General features: G+C 41.8%; 1 protein-coding gene across 1 annotated transcript; it reads right to left on the bottom strand.

The window, feature by feature from the left end:
- Positions 1 to 18805: 18805 nt before the first annotated feature.
- LOC311123781 (uncharacterized protein) lies at positions 18806 to 22424 on the bottom strand. The gene is made up of 7 exons (XM_084158218.1): positions 22274 to 22424; positions 20889 to 21087; positions 20624 to 20737; positions 20280 to 20336; positions 19862 to 20086; positions 19494 to 19616; positions 18806 to 19342 (listed from the first exon to the last, which is right to left on the bottom strand). The coding sequence occupies exons 2-7, from the start codon at positions 21060 to 21062 to the stop codon at positions 19277 to 19279; spliced, it is 759 nt and encodes a 252-aa protein (XP_084014344.1). The 5' UTR covers positions 21063 to 21087; positions 22274 to 22424; the 3' UTR covers positions 18806 to 19276.
- Between the last annotated feature and the right edge of the window lie 138 nt (positions 22425 to 22562).

Below are 22562 nucleotides of genomic sequence, written 5' to 3'. Positions count from 1 at the left end.
CAATGACCCAAAACACACGGCCAAGGCAACAAAGCTGGCTCAAGAAGAAGCACATTAAGGTCCTGGAGTGGCCTAGCCAGTCTCCAGACCTTAATCCCATAGAAAATCTGTGGAGGGAGCTGAAGGTTCGAGTTGCCAAATGTCAGCCTCGAAACCTTAATGACTTGGAGAAGATATGCAAAGAGGAGTGGAACAAAATCCCTCCTGAGATGTGTGCAAACCTGGTGGCCAACTACAAGAAACGTCTGACCTCTGTGATTGCCAACAAGGGTTTTGCCACCAAGTACTAAGTCATGTTTTGCAGAGGGGTCAAATGCTTATTTCCCTCATTAAAATGCAAATCAATTTATAACATTTTTGACGTGTTTTTCTGGATTTTTTTGCTGTTATTCTGTCTCTCACTGATCAAATAAACCTACCACTAAAATTATAGACTGATCATGTCTTTGTCAATGGGCAAACGTACAAAATCAGCAGGGGATCAAATACTTTTTTCCCTCACTGTATATATTTCTTAATTCCATTCTTTTACTTTTAGATTTGTGAAATTGTTAGAAACTACTGCACTGTTGGAGCTAGGAACACAAGCATTTCGCTACACCCGCAATAACATCTGCTAAATATGTGGATGTGACCAATAAAAATGTGATTTGATTTGATTTGAAATCAAGAAGAGTGTTGATTAGACTGACTTAATGTCTGCCTTTTGATTTCATATTGTGTCCATATTGTGACACCATTCTCATCGCTTCTTCAACAACTCTTGAACAATCTGAATGGAATTGTGACACAATATTCTATGGACATCTGCATTTATTTTTTATTTAATTTCTTTATGTAACAATGGGATGGGCTACTCCAGTCCTAAGGGGCCAGAGTGGTGTTACACTTTTCCCCCATCCCTAGCAAATACAGCTGATTAAATTAATTGCATTCTAAACTGAAGATCATGATTAGTTAATTATTAGAGTCAGGTGTGTTAGCTGGGTTAAAAGTGTGACACCAATCAGGCCCCCGAGGTCTGGAGTTGCCCATCCCTGACCTAACACAAAGTGTCCTCCGCATTCATGGGATGGCTCCACTCTCAGGCTAGACTTTGTCTATACTCAGGAGGGGGCTGACCATGCAAGACTGGTGAATAGGCTGAGAGATGCTTTCAATCAGACCAAAATTACTCTTCCATAAATATGATTTGTCCACACAGTCCGTAATTGAGCCGGCCCATCAGGTGACCTCAGGAACGCAGAAAAACATCACGAGGCAACGAAAAGATGCGTCCGCCATGCAGGGATACATTGTGCTGGCACTTATCACCTTAACGTCTCCCTGTCTCTTGTTTAATCTCGTCGCTGTGGAAATAACTTTATTTTGTCCTGGTGAAAAGAAACCCATGAATGGTTATCAGATGGTGGGCTCCAGAAATTCACTGGCAGCATTACAAGGCCCTCACAGAGGCACTGCATAGAGAAACTAGGAAGTTAAGGATTTCTGAGATGTATCACAGTGTTATGAGACTAAGTACAGCCAAGTTAAAACCCTTTGCAGAGAATATATTGAGTTTTCACTATGAGGAACCTGACAGTCTATTTATGTAAGGAGGAATCCAAATAATCCATGTGAACAGAATATAGTTGGGTGATTTACCTCCAACCTTCCATTCATTTTCTTTTCTTCTCTCTTTTTATTAGTTTTTTGCTCGCTTTTTCAATGTTCTGCCAATGCTTCTTTAAGGTAGGAAGATTGTTGGAGGAAAAATTATGTGCAGCATGTTTTTCACACAGTCTTCAACTTACATATTTGACATATATTGTGTATGTTTATTTATACAGTCATTATTATTCAACACGTCCTCGCCTGGGATTTGAACTCACAACCTCTTTGTTCAAGGCATTCTGATCTTCCTGCTACACCACCATGTCTGTGTCAATAACTGATTTCACCTGTATTCCTACACTTTGGACTTCAAAGTAAATCCCAGTTTTGTTAAAAATACACTCAAGAAAAACTATTATATTTATCATAGTGATTCAGGAGTAACATTAAAACAGAATAATAGGGCCCACCACACTTACAACAAAACAAAAAAACATGGTTTTCGGACATGTGAACACATGAACAAATCACCTGAAAATGTTCACAAGTCAGACCCGTGGTTTTCGGACACGTGAAAAACATAATTTCCCGACATTTCCCATTGTGATATTATGAATTTCACGTGTGCTTTTGTAACTGGCAGGATTAGAACCCCAGTCTCCCACAGGAGAATCCATCATCATTAGACCAAGAGGACCTACACTAATTTTGAATTCGCAGGCGGGGCTACCTCATTACGTGACCATGAGCAACCATGACCAACTCATTTATCTGCAACATTGTTATTAAACAGAGGGGCCTGATCCGAGTCAGAGATAGTTGACATTAAAATGTGAAAATGCACATGTTAAAGTATAGTGGACATGAGTTGCTCATGGTTGCTCATGGTCACGTAATGAGGTAACCCCCACTATACTTTAACATGTGCATTTTCACATTTTAATGTCAACTATCTCTGACTCGGATCAGGCCCCTCTGTTTATTAACAATGTTGCAGATAAGCATGCTCCATATAAAAAACTAAGAGTAACAGATAGATCAAACCCTTGGTTCACGCATGAATTGTCTGAAAAATTACAGGAAATACATTTTGCTTGGGCTAAGGCTAGATTGACTGATACTACGTCTGACTGGCAGTCCTTCAGACATTTGAGAAATAGATGAAAAGCAAAGTCAACATACTTCTTGAACTGTGTATCTGAGAATGGTGAGAATCCAGCGAACTTCTGGAAAGTACTGAAATCTCTGAAACAACATAACTACCGTCCGATTTCCAAGTTGTCTTTCCTTTCCAACGTTTTTTAACTTCTCATTCTATTCTAAATGTGCACCAATCTGGTTTTAGACCTGGATATAGCACCGTTTCAGCTGCTACGCTTGTTCTAGATTATGTGTTAAATTGCTTAGATCATAAAAACCATTGTGCTGCATTATTCATAGACCTTTGACACTGTTGATCATTACATTCTAATTCAAAGGCTGACTGAAATAGGCCTGGATCAAGCTTCCTCCAAGTGGTTTGAGAATTATCTGTCAGATAGGACACAATGCGGGATTTCTGGTGGTGTCAAGTGTAGTTTCCTGGATATTATAAAAGCTGTCCTGCAGGGGCCGGTATTGGGACCTGTTCTCTTTACTATTTATATAAATAATATTGGTCTATCTGTTAAAACTTGTAATATGTATCTGTATGCAGATGACACTGTTATTTATGTATGCCATTGCCCCAACTGTTGACCAGGCTATGTTAGAGCTGCAATCTGACTTTGTTGCCTTACAGAAAACCCTGGTTGGTTTAAAAGTTGTACTTAATGCGGGCAAGACTAAATATATGTTGTTCTCTAATTCTTGCAAAACTGTTTTAGAAGGACTACATATTTATAAATTGGATGGTTCTCCCATTGATCGGGTTCCCGCCTATAAATATCTGGACATTTGGATTGAAAAATATGTAATGTTTAAACATATGGATAAGTTAAAAAGCAAACATTTACAGATCTTGCCTCTTCATAAATAGCAGCAAGCAGATTGTGTAGTCAATTTTCCGGCCAGTTCCGGACAGATTGCAGCAGCCACTACACTTAAACCTTTGGATGCCGTCTACCATAGCGCCTTTCGCTTTATCCCAGGTGACCATTTTAAAACTCACCACTGTATCCTGTAGCAAAAGGTTAGCGGGTACTCATTAAAGTCCCATAGATCACTTCACTATTTTATTTTTCATTACAAAGCTCTACTACACAATCATCCGACTTACCTAACTTTGCTGTTAAAATATAAAAACATGAGATACCAAACATGTTGAAAAGGTTGGTTATCTCTTGAGGTTACTCGGGTCTCCACTGAACTAGTAAATCCACTTTTAGTTTTAAAGCACCTCATTGCTGGAACGAATTGGATGTTCTGGTGCCGCTCTTTTTTTTTAGGGGGGTGAATCAGCTTTAATATTACAGATAGATTGTGTCTTCCATCAATGTAATTGTCTGCATCATTTCCAATCTCCCGTATATATTTGTTGTAAATATATTTTTAAAAATTCCATCCCCAACTATAACATTTTCCATCTAGATAGAACTGCCAAAGGGGGTGGAGTTGCAATCTACTGTAGAGATAGCCTGCAGAGCTCTATCATACTATCCAGGTCTGTGCCCAAACAGTTTGAGCTTCTACTTCTAAAAATCCACCTTTCCAGAAATAAGTCTCTCACTGTTGCCGCTTGCTACAGACCCCCCTCAGCCCCCAGCTGTGCCCTGGACACCATATGTGAATTGATTGCCCCCCATTTATCCTCAGAGTTCGTACTGCTTGGTGACCTAAATTGGGATATGCTTAACACCCCGGCCATCCTACAATCCAAACTAGATGCCCTCAATCTCACACAAATTATCAACGAACCTACCAGGTACAAACCTAAATCCATAAACATGGGTACCCTCATAGATATCATCCTGACTAACTTACCCTCTAAATACACCTCCGCTGTCTTCAACCAGGATCTCAGCGATCACTGCCTTATTGCCTGTGTCCGTAACGGGTCCGCGGTCAAACGACCACCCCTCATCACTGTCAAACGCTCCCTAAAACACTTTAGCGACCAGGCCTTCCTAATTGACCTGGCCCAGGTATCCTGGATGGATATAGATCTCATTCCGTCAGTAGAGGATGCCTGGTTGTTCTTTAAAAGTAATTTCCTCTCAATCTTAAATAAGCATGCCCCATTCAAAAAATACAGAACTAAGAACAGATATAGCCCCTGGTTCTCCTCAGACTTGACTGCCCTTGACCAGCACAAAAACATCCTGTGGCGTACTGCATTAGCATCAAATAGCCCCCGCGATATGCAACTTTTCAGGGAAGTTAGGAACCAATATACACAAGCAGTCAGGAAAGCAAAGGCTAACTTTTTCAAACAGAAATTTGCATCTTGTAGCACTAACTCCAAAAAGTTTTGGGACACTGTAAAGTCCATGGAGAATAAGAGCACTTCCTCCCAGCTGCCCACTGCACTGAGGCTAGGAAACACTATCACCACCAATAAATCTACAATAATCGAGAATTTCAACAAGCATTTTGCTACGGCTGGCCATGCTTTCCACCTGGCTACCACTTCCCCGGCCACCAACTCTGCACCCTCCGCTGCAAATTGCCAATGCCCCCCCCCCCGCTTCTCCTTCACACAAATTCAGACAGCTGATGTTCTGAAAGAGCTGCAAAATCTGGACCCCTACAAATCAGCTGGGCTAGACAATCCGGACCCTTTCTTTCTAAAACTAGCCGCCGAAATTGTCGCAACCCCTATTACTAGCCTGTTCAACCTCTCTTTCGTAACGTCTGAGATCCCCAGAGATTGGAAAGCTGCCGCGGTCATCCCCTTCTTCAAAGGGGGTGACACTCTAGATCCAAACTGTTACAGACCTATATCCATCCTGCCCTGCCTTTGGAAAGTATTTGAAAGCCAAGTTAACAAACAGATCACCGACCATTTCGAATCCCACCGTACCTTCTCCGCTATGCAATCCGGTGTCCGAGCTGGTCATGGGTGCACCTCAGTCACGCTCAAGGTCCTAAACGATATTATAACCGCGATCGATAATAGACAGTACTGTGCAGCCGTCTTCATCGACCTGGCCAAGGCTTTCGACTCTGTCAACCACCGCATTCTTATTGGCAGACTAAATAGCCTTGGTTTCTCAAATGACTGCCTCGCCTGGTTCACCAACTACTTCTCAGATAGAGTTCAATGTGTCAAATCGGAGGGCCTGTTGTCTGGACCTATGGCAGTCTCTATGGGGGTGCCACAGGGTTCAATTATTGGGCCGACTCTTTTCTCCGTGTATATCAATGATGTCGCTCTTGCTGCTGGTGACTCTCAGATCCACCTCTACGCAGACGACACCATTTTGTATACATCTGGCCCTTCATTGGACACTGTGTTAACAAACCTCCAAACGAGCTTCAATGCCATACAACACTCCAACTGCTCTTAAACACTAGTAAAACTAAATGCATGCTCTTCAATCGAACGCTGCTGGCACCCGCCCACCCGACTAGAATCACCACTCTCGACGGGTCTGACCTAGAGTATGTGGACAACTACAAATACCTAGGTGTCTGGTTAGACTGTAAACTCCTTCCAGACTCACATTAAGAATCTCCAATCCAAAGTTAAATCTAGAATCTGCTTCCTATTTCGCAACAAAGCCTCCTTCACTCATGCTGCCAAACATGCCCTCGTAAAACTGACTATCCTACCGATCCTTGACTTGGGCGATGTCATTTACAAAATAGTCTCCAACACTCTACTCAGCAAATTGGATGTAGTCTATCACAGTGCCATCCGTTTTGTCTCCAAAGCCCCATACACTACCCACCACTGTGACCTGTACGCTCTTGTTGGCTGGTCCTCACTACATGTTCGTCGTCAAACCCACTGGCTCCAGGCCATCTATAAATCACTGCTAGGCAAATCCCCGCCTTATCTTAGCTCATTGGTCACCATAGCAGCACCCACCCGTAGTCTGCGCTTCAGCAGGTATATCTCACTGGTCATTCCCAAAGCCAACACCTCCTTTGGCCGCCATTCCTTCCAGTTCTCTGCTGCCAATGACTGGAACGAATTGCAAAAATCTCTGAAGCTGGAGAGACTTATCTCCCTCACTAACTTTAAGCATCAGTTGTCAGAGCACCTTACCGATCACTGCACATGTACACAGCCCATCTGAAATTAGCCCACCCAACTACCTCATCCCTATATTGTTATTTATTTTGCTATTTTGCACCCCAGTATCTGTATTTGCACATAATCTCTTGCACATCTAGCATTCCAGTGTTAATACTAATTGTAATTATTTTGCACTATAGCCTATTTGTTGCCTTACCTCCATAACTTGCTACATTTGCACACACTGTATATATATATTTTCTTTTGTATTTTTTGACGTTGTTTTTTTTTACCCCATATGTAACTCTGTGTTGTGGATATGACTAAAGAGTTAATCAGGGTGATTTTTTCACAAATAGACAGGTTTTTTCCTTTCCACGGTAGCAAGACCTTAGCTATTTTTGCTAACTTTCTATAAAAATATATTGCATTGCGATCATTTCTTTCTTTCGGGATATGAATACCGAGTATGTCTACTTCACCGTCATACAATTTTATTGGTAAACTACACGGTAATGAAAAAGTTGTATTTTTATGTGATCTAATACGTGATATAGTACTCTAAATATAATACATGTGAAAATACAATTTCGCAATTAACACAACCCCTCTGAATCAGAGCGGTGCAGCGGGCTGCCTTAATTGACATCCACATCGGTGCCCTGGGAGCAATTGTTGTTGGGGGTTAACTGCCTTGCTCAAGTGTAGAACGACAGATTTTTCCACCTTGCCGGCTCAGGGATTTTATTTTTTGGGGGGTCATATTGAAAACTGCACTAAGTGATAATGTTGAATGGAATTATATTGATTAAAGATGTTTTCACAAATGTAGCTGAACAGTGTACCACTTACCTTAAAACCCCCATTCCATTTAATTAATTCCCTTACAAACAAAACATGTGATGTTCATATGTTCACATGTATTAAATATGTTAACACCACCTTTTCACATGAGGAGAAAAACAATTTTTCACCTCACAGGTGAATTGCAGATTCACATGTGAAATTTGCATTCACATGTGAAAATCTAACTTTCACATGTGGAATTGTATTTTCACATGTGAAAAACATTTAGATGTTTGAAAATTGAAATGTGTAGTTTCATCACTGCCGTAGCACCCCCCCCCCCCCCCCCCTCCCCCCTCCCCCCTCCCCCAGAAGCACACCCCCTACTTGCCTATGGTATCCCTATCCTCAGATTGACTCCTTCTTGCATACCAATCTCCCAACATTACATGACTCAACAATCTTATCTGGAACAGCCATCTGACTACCTCAAAGACATTTCCCACAATGGAATATTATAGTGTGAATCAAAGGAAGCATTGGTAACAAAAGATACCCTGAGGCTGATACACTACGCATTTCATGTTGTCAGGCTATTGTATCCTAGTGTTAGGTTCTGAACAAACTGAGTAAAAACTCAAACGAACAACTAGAAAAAGCTCAAACCAAGTTTATTCACCCACTGCGTCATACAGCTGCAAAGACAAGGCATGATTACACAAGCACATATATTTATAACCTTCTAATAGGCGTGGTCAACTCCTTACACATCTAGACAACCAATAGATCTCTGTTGCTAGGCAGGAATTTAATTGGTTCCTCTCACTGGTGTAGTCGTGGAATGGGCGTGGAATGTATGTGTGAGATAGTACTGCAGCAGGAGAGGCATTGTGGTGGGCCTCACTGGCCCTCCTCCCAGAGGTTTCTTCTCACCTCATCTGTTGATTTGACTTCGACGCATTCCTTACTCCTCCCTAGTTCCGCAGCCGGCCTGCCTTATCAGACACTAACAATTGCCTTTCACCTCTCTTCTCAGAAACATGGAACAGAATATGAAGCTCAGTAACTTTCCATATTCCTAGTCTCATCTACCCTTCATGGACCCAACATATACATTCCTTATACATGTAAAGTAATTAATGCGTTCTAATATGGTACCATGAATCAGTACACTTCAAGCTAAAGTCTAACACTAGCTACAAGGGCGGCTTAATAACCTTCAGCTCATGAAAGCACAGACGTCTGAAGGAGACCATGACTGCACTAAAACTCAATATTGGGTCCTTCCTTGGAAGCTTTGACTCAATGCCAAGGCATTTTTCTTAGAAATACATGTAACCACCCATAGCTTCACTTTGACTAAATGTGAGAGGTTGAACACAGAGGCAGACACATTTCACCTTTGGGGACTGGTACGTCATGATTTTAATCCCTCCAGATAATTGTGTCTGAAGACTAAAGAAGACAAACCGTTCCTTGAAAAAGCTCTGGAGACACACAGACATACCTGTGGTCACGCCTAAAGCCACACTCAAACTGTCTTATTATAAATGGATTGTCTTTGGATTTACTACCTACAACACTGGAGCCAATGCAGGCACCTGTTACAGACACACTAGATACATTTTAAGGTGTGTGGAGAGATCTGCTCCAGATTGTGCAATTCATGACAGGTGTATCTGAGACATTCAGGGTTGTTGGTTACATTTTGGGAGAAAAATGTAGTTAGTTGTAGTTTTGTTATCAGCAGTTTGCTTGGATAACATATCTTAACAGCCTTGAGTTTTATGATAAATGTCACTGTTTATAAAACTCGTAATTGTTTTCCAATATTGGTTGTCCTACCAGAGTTTGAGTGACAGCTGACTCAGGCACCAGGAAGATTAGTTGGCACGATAACCTCAACACAATTTCTAAAATGGAGACAGTTGTTGTAACTGCAGGCAACAGAGATTAGCAAATGTGTTGTCTTTTAATTTGGGTATGGGTTAGGGTTAAAACTGAAAAACTCAAACTATACACAAAACGAGTGCCTAGTAGTAGCACACTGGGATTGAACCAATGATGTATATAAACCCTGGATTGCTATGTATTGGCCCAGTGGGAGGTTTGAGGCCACCGGTCGGCCATATTGGCACTCCCCAGAAGGAGCAGCCCTCCATAGGAATTAATGCAATTCTACAGTATTTCAACTAAATGTTTCAAGGACAAAATTACATGTATTTAAGTATTTTGGGAGTTGTAGTGGGAACAGTAACATTAGAACTTTCAAAAAAGTACACTTTAAGGAAAATGTTTTAATATATTTTTTCATTTTAAATGTATATGTTTAGCTCACATAATATAATTTAAAAGTATGCATTAAGGTGTCTGTGATAGAATAAAAGTGGAAAAAACAAATTTAGACTTTAATAAATGCATTTCTATAGCTTCCAAAATATGTTTTACATGTTGGTTCCAGACTGGGTGCATCAGTATCACTTGCCATGCAGTAGCAGAGAGAACAGTCTGACTTGGGTGGCCTTCCTCTGACACCGCCTGCTATAGAGGTCCTGGATGGCAGGGAGCTCGACCCCTGTGATGTATTGACCGTATGCACTAATCTCTGTAGCGTCTTGCAGTCTGATGCCAAGCAGTTGCCATACCAAGAGGTGATGTAGCCAGTCAAGATGCTCTCAATGATGTAGCTGTATAACTTTTTGAGGATCTGAGGGCCTATGCCAAATCTTTTCAGCCTCCTGAGGGGGAAGAGGCGTTGTTGTGCCTTCTTCACGACTGTGTTGGTGTGTGTGGATCATGTTAATTCCTTAGTGATGTGGACACTGAGGAGCTTGAAGCTCTCGACCCGCTCCACTACAGCCCCGTCGATGTGGATGAGGGCGTGCTCGGCCCTCCGTTTCATGAGGGAGAGGTTGTTGTCCTGGCACCACACTGCCAGGTCTCTGACCTCCTCCCTATAGGCTGTCTCATCATCGTCGGTGATCAGGTCTTCCACCGTTGTGTTGTCAGTAAACTTAATGATGGTGTTGGAGTCATGGGTGGCCACGCGGTCGTGGGTGAACAGGGAGTACAGGAGGGGACTAAGCACTCACCACTAAGAGGCCCCTGTGTTGAGAGTCAGCATGGTGGATGTGTTGTTGCCTACCCTCACCACCTAGGGGTGGCTCGTCAGGAAGTCCAGGATCCAGCTGCCGAGGGAGGTGTTCAGTCCCAGGGACCTGAGTTTAGTGATGAGCAGTAAACTCTGATAAAAACTGAATGACTCTGAACACTTTCCAAAGTCCCAACTTTGGCAGACAAGTTTCAAATTATTGCTGAAGATTCTAGCCACAAGCATAAATTAGCACATACTGTAGCTAGCTGGGAAGGGCTCATCATGATGACTGACTGAAGCAAATCATAGGGAAATTCTCAGCAACAAAAGAGTGATCAAATTAAGATCCTACATCTGTATGAATTAGTTAGATATACCATCATGTGAATTTTTCCCACATATGCGTAGCACTTGAATGTGGGAGGCTTCTAACAAATCTGGTGTTGGATTTTTGGATTATCCTTCCTTACATTTTTAACTGGGCTTTACTAGACTAGTCTTTTACACAAACAGCTATGAACACAATATTGATATTATATTAATTTCCTCTCCTTTCATTTCCTCTTCACTACAGACAATATTTATCATAGATCCTGCTACACCCTGTGTTCTGGGATTGTAAGCAATGTGCAGAATGGCAATAACATTTATAGAAGCCAAGGTGTCATTTCATTCCCGGCCTCCATCTGTTGTCATAACTTCAATCTTTGTTGCCTTGTTGGATTTCACTGTTATTCTGTAATGGTCATGGTTACTTTTGTAATGAGTACTTTTTCAAAATTATTTGAATTCCTTAGTCACACGACTGCAAAGTTTCACTGATCTATTCACTTTGTATGTACAGGTAACTGACAAAATAAAGGAAACACTTGAGTAAATAAGGGATACAAAGTATATTGAAAGCAGGTGCTCCCACACAAGTGTGGTTCCTGAGTTAATTAAGCAATTAACATTCCATCATGTTTAGGGTTATGTACAAAAATTATAAAAGGAGCATAGGGGGTTTAAAAGGTTTGTGTGTGTCTCAGTCACCAGATCTCAACCCAATTGGACACTTATGGGAGATTCTGAAGCAGTGCCTGAGACAGCATTTTCCAACACCATCAACGAAACACCAAATTATCAAATTTCTCGTGGAAGAATGGTGTCGCATCCCTCCAATAGAGTTCCAGACACTTGTAGAATCTATGCCGTGGCGCATTGAAGCTGTTCTGGCGGCTCGTGAAGGCCCAACACCATATTAACCCCTACAGTCGATTGACGCACCCGTGCATCACACAGTGACTTCATTTTGAATAGCGCCCCCTGTGTTTTTATGCTAGACACTTACAGTTTATTGTAGTGGCTGCAGCTCAATCCCCTCTTTCCGCCCATATAAAGTTTGCGCCTATTCCAAATAATGGGGCTTGTGGAAGCGGTCTTTTTCTACACATGAGAGGATCCGAAGAAGACATTCGTCACAAAATCGTGTGTAAAACGTGAACCATTTGAGCTACAACTAATAAGTCACCACCATCGAAAGATGATACTCACGACAGTGTCGGTTGTTTGGATCTATGACATCCACAAGCTTTACGCCAGTCGTCTGAACTCTGTCGCAGACTTCCTCATTTCGAAGAGGTCATCTTACAAAACCGACTGTCCAGACCGAACTGTTGGAGCTACAAAGTAATATGTCACCAAAGGGGAGAATCTCCAACTCAGTCTCTCATTAATTATGTACTATATGTACAAATTAGCACAATGTTTTAATGTACTAATTGCAAAAACTCATGGCGCATCGAACTCCATCAATGCCACGCCCCTTCTGAAGCCCTTAACTTGATGCTCTCGGAGTTTGTGCTATTAGTATAAAAAAAAGCATATCTGCTTATTTGGACGTAGCTAGCTAGCTTTTTTAAAGTGAAAGCGAGGTAAATTATCGGAGAAGAAATGACCAATAATCTAGTCATTTCTGTATTTCAGCCAGCATAATTCTAGACTATTATTTTATTTTAATTAGTTATGTGTAGTGCTTTATGATCTTGTATACTGGAAGTGATCTTTATTAGCTCTGGCCAACATTGTAGCTGTAACGTAAGCTTGTATATTGAGATGTTATTCACAGTACACTCAGAAAAAAAAAAGAAGAGTGCTTTGTGGCACCATTTGTGCCTGTAGGGGAACCCTCTAAAAAAAAAAAAGGTTCCAGATCGAGCCATTTAAATCAGATACAACTCTTTCTTTCTAAGAGTGTAGATTATTAATTGTCCCACAGCTCACGGTCTTTATTGACGATCAGGTAAAACACAGAATGACTGTTGTAGCCTAAATTTGTGCGCTGGGACAGCATCAGTGGCAGCATCAGTGGACTAGACTGGGAAGGCTTACTGTCCAATTCTACAGGGGCAACAGGGATGTGACCCGGCAATAGTGCAACCAATAACACTATATTACTTTGGCAAGACTGCCCTACAAAGGCAAAGCGCAGTAACTACGAATTTGGTTAAACATATTTTATCTGTTGTAATGGTTTCCTGACACAGGAACAAGCCAGTTGATCAGAATATATCATGGATTATCAGAAATTGCTTTCTGAGACAGAAAAATAATTTGAAGTCAGATTTAGCAGTAAAAAAAATTTTGTAGTTCCTGCGTTTTGCATTTGTAGGGCAGAATTGGGAGCCTAATAATTATATCTTACTATCAGTACTGTACAGTGGGGAAAAAAGTATTTAGTCAGCCACCAATTGTTCAAGTTCTCCCACTTAAAAAGATGAGAGGCCTGTAATTTTCATCATAGGTACACGTCAACTATGACAGACAAATTGAGATTTTTTTTCTCCAGAAAATCACATTGTAGGATTTTTTATGAATTTATTTGCAAATTATGGTGGAAAATAAGTATTTGGTCACCTACAAACAAGCAAGATTTCTGGCTCTCACAGACCTGTAACTTCTTTAAGAGGCTCCTCTGGCCTCCACTCGTTACCTGTATTAATGGCACCTGTTTGAACTTGTTATCAGTATAAAAGACACCTGTCCACAACCTCAGTCTGACTACAGTCCAATCCCATACACATACTTCCACGCCCATGAGGGTCCTAGACTTAAGCAGGCCATGACAATACCAGTGAGAGGAACATACTGTGTTTCTGCCTAACAGAGGATTGTTTACCTTAGACATGCAAGGCGGTGACGCCACTTAGTCGGAAGGTATAAATACACTGCTCAAAAAAATGAAGGGAACACTAAATTAACACATCCTAGATCTGAATGAATGAAATAATCTTATTAAATACTTTTTTCTTTACATAGTTGAATGTGCTGACAACAAAATCACACAAATTATCAATGGAAATCAAATATATCAACCCATGGAGGTCTGGATTTGGAGTCACCCTCAAAATTAAAGTGGAAAACCACACTACAGGCTGATCCAACTTTGATGTAATGTCCTTAAAACAAGTCAAAATGAGGCTCAGTAGTGTGTGGCCTCCACGTGCCTGTATGACCTCCCTACAACGCCTGGGCATGCTCCTGATGAGGTGGCGGATGGTCTCCTGAGGGATCTCCTCCCAGACCTGGACTAAAGCATCCGCCAACTCCTGGACAGTCTGTGGTGCAACGTGGCGTTGGTGGATGGAGCGAGACACGATGTCCCAGATGTGCTCAATTGGATTCAGGTCTGGGGAACAGGCGGGCCAGTCCATAGCATCAATGACTTCCTCTTGCAGGAACTGCTGACACACTCCAGCCACATGAGGTCTAGCATTGTCTTGCATTAGGAGGAACCCAGCGCCAACTGCACCAGCATATGGACTCACAAGGTGTCTGAGGATCTCATCTCGGTACCTAATGGCAGTCAGGCTACCTCTGGCCAGCACATGGAGGGCTGTGTGGCCCCCCAAAGAAATGCCACCCCACACCATGACTGACCCACCGCCAAACCGGTCATGCTGGAGGATGTTGCAGGCAGCAGAACGTTCTCCACGGCGTCTCCAGACTCTGTCACGTCTGTCACATGTGCTCAGTGTGAACCTGCTTTCATCTGTGAAGAGCACAGGGCGCCAGTGGCGAATTTGCCAATCTTGGTGTTCTCTGGCAAATGCTAAACGTCCTGCACGGTGTTGGGCTGTAAGCACAACCCCCACCTGTGGACGTCGGGCCCTCATACCACCCTCATGGAGTCTGTTTCTGACCGTTTGAGCAGACACGTGCACATTTGTGGCCTGCTGGAGGTCATTTTGCAGGGCTCTGGCAGTGCTCCTCCTGCTCCTCCTTGCACAAAGGCGGAGGTAGCAGTCCTGCTGCTGTGTTGTTGCCCTCCTACGGCCTCCTCCACGTCTCCTGATGTACTGGCCTGTCTCCTGGTAGCGCCTCCATGCTCTGGACACTACGCTGACAGACACAGCAAACCTTCTTGCCACAGCTCGCATTGATGTGCCATCCTGGATGAGCTGCACTACCTGAGCCACTTGTGTGGGTTGTAGACTCCGTCTCATGCTACCACTAGAGTGAAAGCACCGCCAGCATTCAAAAGTGACCAAAACATCAGCCAGGAAGCATAGGAACTGAGAAGTGGTCTGTGGTCACCACCTGCAAAACCAGTCCTTTATTGGGGGTGTCTTGCTAATTGCCTATAATTTCCACCTGTTGTCTATTCCATTTGCACAACAGCATGCTGTAAGTCGCTTTGGATAAAAGCGTCTGCTAAATGGCATATTATTATTATTATTATGTGAAATGTATTGTCAATCAGTGTTGCTTCCTAAGTGGACAGTTTGATTTCACAGAAGTGTGATTAACTTGGAGTTACATTGTGTTGTTTAAGTGTTCCCTTTATTTTTTTGAGCAGTGTATATGCTTGTGGGTCGAATAAACTTGAGCTTTTTCTGATTGTCCATTTAGAGTTTTGTTCAGAACCTAACATACCTTCTGGCCACTGCTGCACCTCAGCAGCCCACTCCTGAAGCACAGCGTCGTTGATGTCCAGCTCTGCCTGCTTTTATTCAAGGAAGCTGGTCTCCTTCAGTCTTTTGACGTTCTGAAAAAAATAATTAAAATGAGGAATAACATAGGTGAAGGTTCTAATTTTTCAAGTGAATCACACTAAAAGATTAGACTTTAATGTACACAGTCATCTTGAGGTTTTCCTAGATCAAGATGAGTAGTAAAAATAATAAAAAGCTGCCCCAGGATTGCAGACAGAAGATCAGACATGTAGAAACAGATAAACAAGAATGAGAAAGCAGATACAGGTTCAAAATAAAAATAGTTTTATGAAAACTAAAATGTGAAACTTCTGGGGGGGGTGCCGGTGGACAACCTTGTTTTAGGGTCATGCCCCAAGGTAAAGCTCTATTTAGGGCGATACTCACCCCTGCCATTAGCTGCAATATGGTCACCTGTTCCGGTAAGGTCCAAGTCCTCTGCCGTGACTTTTGATGACAATAATATACAATGAACATGAGGCAGCCAGGACTGGCATATGGTACCTATTTAGAAAAAATGGTTACACTTTACATGCGTAAACAAACAACAAAATAGGTACATAACACTTACCTTGTCTCGAGGCCTTCTTAGACCTTTTTCGTCCAGGTCTTTGGTGAATTATGTTGCCTCTGCTGTCCCTCTATCCATTGGACAGGGGCAAGGCTAGTGGCAGGAGCAGGTGACTGTCGCTTTGCAGCTTGCTCCTTCTGATCCTAAAGTATTTATTAAAATCAAACAGAATGGGAATCTGTCTGATTAAAATTACAACATTGTGGTATGTACCCACAATTCAACTGCCCTAAAAAAATATACTGTGGAAATGTGAAATATCACTTACAGCTACAGTGCAGTCGGAAAGTATTCAGACCCCTTGACTTTTTCCACATTTTGTTACGTTACAGCCTTACTCTAAAATTGAGCAAATAGTTTTTCCCGCCCCCCCCCCAATCTACACACAACACCCCATAATGACAAAGCAAAAACAGCTTTAGACATTTTAGCAAATGTATAAGAAATAAAACTGAAATATTACATTTACATAAGAATTCATACCCTTTACTCAGTACTTTGTTGAAGCACCTTTCGCAGCCTCGAGTCTTCTTGGGTGTGACGCTACAAGCTTGGCACACCTGTATTTGGGGAATTTCTCCCATTCTTCTCTGCAGATCCTCTCAAGCTCTATCTGGTTGGATGGGGAGCGTTGCTGCACAGCTATCTTCAGATCTCACCAGAGATGTTCTATCGGGTTCAAGTTCAGGCTCTGGCTGGGCCACCCAAGACCATTCAGAGACGTGTCTTGGCTGTGTGATTAGGGTCGTTGTCCTGTTGGAAGGTAAACCGTTCATCAGACCAGAAAATCTTGTTTCTCATGGTCTGACAGTCCTTTAGGTGCCTTTTGGCAGACTCCAAGCGGGCCGTCATGTGCCTTTTACTAAGGAGTGGCTTCCGTCTGGCCATTCTACCATAAAGGCCTGATTGGTGGAGTGCTGCAGAGATGGTTGTCCTTCTGGGAGGTTCTCCCATCTCCACAGAGGAACTCTGGAGTTCTGTCAGAGTGACCATCGGGTTCTTGGTCACCTCCCTGACCAAGGCCCTTCTCCCCCGATTGCTCAGTTTGGCCGGGCGGCCAGCTCTAGGAAGAGTCTTGGTGGTTCCAAACTTCTTCCATTGAAGAATGATGGAGGCCACTTTGTTCTCAGGACCTTCAATGCTGCAGACATTTTTTGGTACCCTTCCCCAGAGCTGTGCCTTGACACAATTCTGTCTCAGAGCTCTACGGACAATTACTTCGACCTCATGGCTTGGTTTTGGCTCTGACATTCACTGTCAACTGTGGGACCTTATATAGACAGTGTGTGCCTTTCCAAATTATGTCCAATCAATTGAATTTACCACAGGTGGAGTCCAATCAAGTTGTAGAAACCTCTCAAGGATGATCAATGGAAACAGGATACACCTGAGCTCAATTTCGACTCTCATAGCAAAGGTTCTAAATACTTAGGTATCTGTTTTTTGTTTTGTTTTTATGTGCAAACAATTCTAAACCTGTTTTCGCTTTGTCATTATGTGGTACTGTGTGTAGATTGATGAAGAAAATATTGCATTTAATCCGATTTAGAATAAGGCTGTAATGAAACAAAATGTGGAAAAAGGGACGGGGTCGGAACACTTTCTGAATGCACTGTAGCTATAGATAGTAGGCTACACTGCATAATGAAACAATCCATTGTAAGCTAGTGTTTTGAGGGTGGACTGACTGTATTATTTGGCATTAATAGACTGGTTTTACACACAACAACTTCCTATCCAAGCTGGGAGAGAGCACGAGGAAGGCTCATGTCATGCAGGTTCAGGTAGGCTATACAGGACATTTGTATGTTTTTTAAATAAATTGGTATTCTGTTGTATCGAAAATACATTTTACAATCTGCAATGTTTGAATTTCCAACTTGAATTACTGAACAAGTAGTTACATTATTGCCACAAGCCAGAAGTCTAAATCATGGCAGCCTTGCGACACCGTGTATAGCTTCGTGAAATGTTAAGCTTAACATGAGAACATGACGACCAAATAGGCCTACCAATAAACATTTATCCATTAGCTAAAGCAAAGCTATAGGCTACATGCCCTGGCACCACAGAAAGCCTATCATCGATTCGAAAGGCAGCCGCATAGATATGTCCCAATTTCAGAACCATGGACAGTGGTTGGTAGTCTAAACTTTGAGTGGCTCTCTGGCTGACGCATTCTATGTTTCTGGTCCACTCCAACCTTGCGGGGGTCCAGAGAAACTGTGTTATGCCAGTGTATAGGACAGACACTTCAAAAACGTATTCCTTATGATTTATTTTTGGACTGTCTGTTTTACCATTTACAAATGTGTTAATCAATGTGTTTCTATGGGTTATAGCAGTAAAGGCCAAATTCAATGTTTCATCAAATATATATATATATATATATTTTATATCCCTACAGGGGTCCTAAAATTCCAAATAAAATGGCTAAATTATCAATTTTATGACCATTTTAAAACAATTCCATAGCTTAGTAGATATTGGAACCTAGGGGCTTAGACCTTAAGACACTTGATGTTGGTGTTTCCCTTTATTTTAAACATGAGCAACCAATGGTGTAGGTTTGTAGGGGAATGACTGCCACCTGATGGCAAAGTTAAGTAAAACAATTTTGAAACTGATGAGCTAAGACAGTTTGTTTATTTTTTGGGGGGAACAGAATAAAAGATAAGGTAAGGAAATATTGAAATACTCCAAAAAGAAAATCATATACAACAGTCAATTCAGTAATTAACTTGATATATTCCCCTTTATAACTGTCCAGTTTAAAAAAAATGACAAATACAAAAAACATGACTAAAACTGCATGAAGACATACAATCAGTGTCAGTTATCATTTAAACAAAGCAAGTCACAGTAGGCTTTACAGTAAATTAAGGAAGTAAGTAAACTACATGTACTACATACTGTGTGTATACAAAAAAACATTTGTGGGTGTGGCGGGGGTGTATGATTATGATGTTATTCTATGTATGTTGAATACATTTGATTCTATGTATTTATGTATTCCATGTGGAAGCAGCAGCACTCTTTAATCGTCCATGACAAATTTCCCCTCTGAGACAATAAAGTATATCAGATCAGTGCTGTCTTTAAGCTGCAGGGCTAGTGGTGACCTCCTCCAGCAGAGGCTTGTACTGCTCCAGGTCCTGGATGTTCTGCAACATATCAGTGCAAAGTTACACATTACTTGGCAGGACACAACAAACATTACCTTGGTTGTGTGTGTGTGTGTATCTACAAATCCGTATTCTACTTCCATTTGTATGGCCGTTGTATTCGCTCTGTTCAAGGGTTCTCTGTTCATACCTGTTTTCCCTCCTTTCCATTCTTGCGCAAAGCCTTGAGACCCAAGACAGCAGAGCTGATGGTAACACAAAGCTGAAGGACTGCAAGGACGATGAGCACGATGTCCAAGGCATTCATCAACATCTAATGGTAGAACGGAAACACATGGAGGAGGATTTGAACATATTGACAGTTGACTAGATTGTTTAGCAAGATAGCTGTGTTGGTGAACACTGGAAAATACAGAAAGACTGGCATCCCAGCTATTAGAGTGTGCTTTAAACATGGTACCCACTAGCGCTGTTTAAGGACACACATGTTAATTACTAAATTAAGCAGTTTGATCCATCTAACCATCTAATCAAAAAACTTAATTCAAAAGCACTCACCTGTGCAATCTGCTTGGCATCTTTGCATTTCTCCAAGAGTCTATCCCTCTGCTGATCATTGGGTGGTTTTGTCACCTGGCCGCTATAGTATTCATCTCGCCAGTTGTAGTTGTCCTCATTGCAAATCCACCAGAAATGGTTGTTTGCTAGGTCTACAGCATACAGCACAATCCCAGTAATGGCCAGAGCAGCACCTGACAGGTTCATTAACACATTGATGCCCACCTAAAACACAATCAGGGAATACAAAACCAGTTTGAGTCAATTGAGTAAACCACTGAGTACCAGTTGTCTCAGATATTCAGTTGATAATTATAATTCAACTGGATCAGATTGAATGATTGTTCAATGGAGGAAGGGAATGAGGCTAAGGAATGACAGGAAACAGTTAAGGTATGTGCATCAGTGAACAACTCACCAAGCAGGGACTGGGGAACTTCTCAGCCAAGATACACATGATGCCAACTGCTATAAACTAAGGAGAGGGCACACAAATATCAAAATCAAATACACACAAGCGACACATTATTTGTCCTGATAATTAACAAACATTTCGCAAGAAAATACACAGACATTTGACTTTAACCTTTCATTTGATAAAAAAGACTACTTAAGTGTGGGTAGGAAGGCCGAAATTAAAAAACAAATAAAGTGACTTATATGTTTCCTTTGTTTATTGTGGTTATAACTCCAAGTGAAATCATGTGCTTTCATACTAAACATGATAACATGGTAAAAGATAACAAAATAAAGTAAGCTTACCACACCACCAAGCCAATAAGGGGTCCCATTCCATCGCAGTAGGCCAGAATAATCAGTGCTAACAAGGATCGCTCCCAAGCCAATGTTGAGTACTCCCACCATGATCTGTATAGTCTGTGAAATAAGAAAATAATAATTTTCGATAAATCTCTCTCACTTCCGATGACAATTGTGACCCAGTAATGATAGACAATACTGATGATAGACATGTATGTTGTGGTGTGTGTGCGCACATCTGGTCTGTGTGTTATTTTAGTTCACCCACCCCCAGAGCTGACTGGGAACTTGCTTGGAGCCTCCTCAATCCCTGGGACACAGAGCATGCTGGGCTGTAGCACAGGGTCCCAAGTATTTGACACAGCAGGGGCCAACTGCTTCCTTCTTTAGAGTTCACGGTGAACACAGTCACCCCTTCGCCTTTGGTCACAGTCACTGACATGCTGGTCACTCTTGGTTACACAGCTCTAAGATAAAAGGGAAGGCAGAACAATAATCTTCATGTTAAAAGAACTGTGTTGCCTTATGAGTCATGATGTTAAAAGGTGCACATGCATCCCAATAACATCTGATCATGTCTGTGTTGTATCTGTAGGATACAACTTTTTTTAAAGGACCACCTATGCATTTCGTTAGAGGATGTATTGCATTGTACAGCACACTCTGAACCTGCCCTAAATAAGGGCACTCTTACTGTCACTGCTACTGTGTTTATTGGGTTATAGTGACAAACAGGTTCCATCCCTCATTGTGGTAATCTCTTGCCTCATTGAAAGCTGATAGGAGATAGGGCATGTCATTAAGTGTGGTGATGAGTGGGTGTAGAGCCTCTGCTACATCTGAGCAGGAAGTGCACAACATAAAACCCCCTCTTCTGGGAAATGACTTGAAACAGCAATTGTATGACCATGTTGCTCAATTAACTTATGCATTCAATTAATTCAGTACAGCAGCACCTTAGGGTAAAGAATTTAGGCTACCGATTGTTTACTTAGATATATATGGGGGAAACTCACATCATCCACTTACAATGTGTAGCACTCACCTGGGTGATGCCATCAATGGCAGCCATTTTGCATTAGAAAGCTCTCCACCCATTTTGTACCAAGTAGGCTACATGTATTTACAAATAGTGTTTCATTATTTTTAGTTAGCAGCAGAAAGTACCCATACCATATAATGTCCTAGTAAAGGAGCTTAAACAGTACTGTGAAATAAAGTACTATCCAGGAGTTACACATCCCTCTGTCAGTGGTGGAGTTTGTTTTGCGTGGCCCGGTGCCCCGGGTGAGTGGAGATTTCACTTAAGGACCAATGGAATAGTCGAAAATAAGCAAAGTCTGCCCACCAGGGGCACCCAGCCATGCAAAACGAACTCAACCATTGGGTGTTCCCGAAAAACACTCAAATCCCTCCCCCTGACTCACGAGAGAATGTAAACAAACCATGACAAATGTTTGCATAGATTTTATAACTGTTGAACTTCAATTTGCAGTATGAATTGTTCCATATAATCTATTTATTTACTATTTTGTAATTACATTTGATTACATCATTTCTTTTTGAGAGCATGAAACAACTACACACCCATTTAAATTCACTCAAAACGTATTCTTCAACAACAAACACATATTTTAGAGAAAGTGAGCTCACCCGTTCCTGGCAATTGAGATGGACCCCTCTACAGGTCCTGTGTAATCACAGTGGCAGACCAGTCTGCTTGTTGCTCAGTTTGGTTTCCTTACAAGGAAGTAGCTGGTAGGGAGGGCTCAGCCAGTTTCAGCTAGATCCCAGCAGTACCTCCTTCTCAGTTTAAAGAGGACCTGAGAGGTTAACCCTTCCCTCACTGAATAATAAACATATAATGGATTCCTGTCATTTCCTGACAAACTGAAGAACCCCCCCACCACACATACAAAGCAAGGACTCCACAGTTGTTCTT

Source organism: Coregonus lavaretus, assembly GCF_964263955.1.
Source record: "Coregonus lavaretus genome assembly, chromosome: 3".
In the NCBI taxonomy this organism is placed as follows: domain Eukaryota; kingdom Metazoa; phylum Chordata; class Actinopteri; order Salmoniformes; family Salmonidae; genus Coregonus; species Coregonus lavaretus.
Note: the sequence above shows the minus strand (reverse complement) of the source record. Positions and strands in the feature narration are given on the sequence as shown.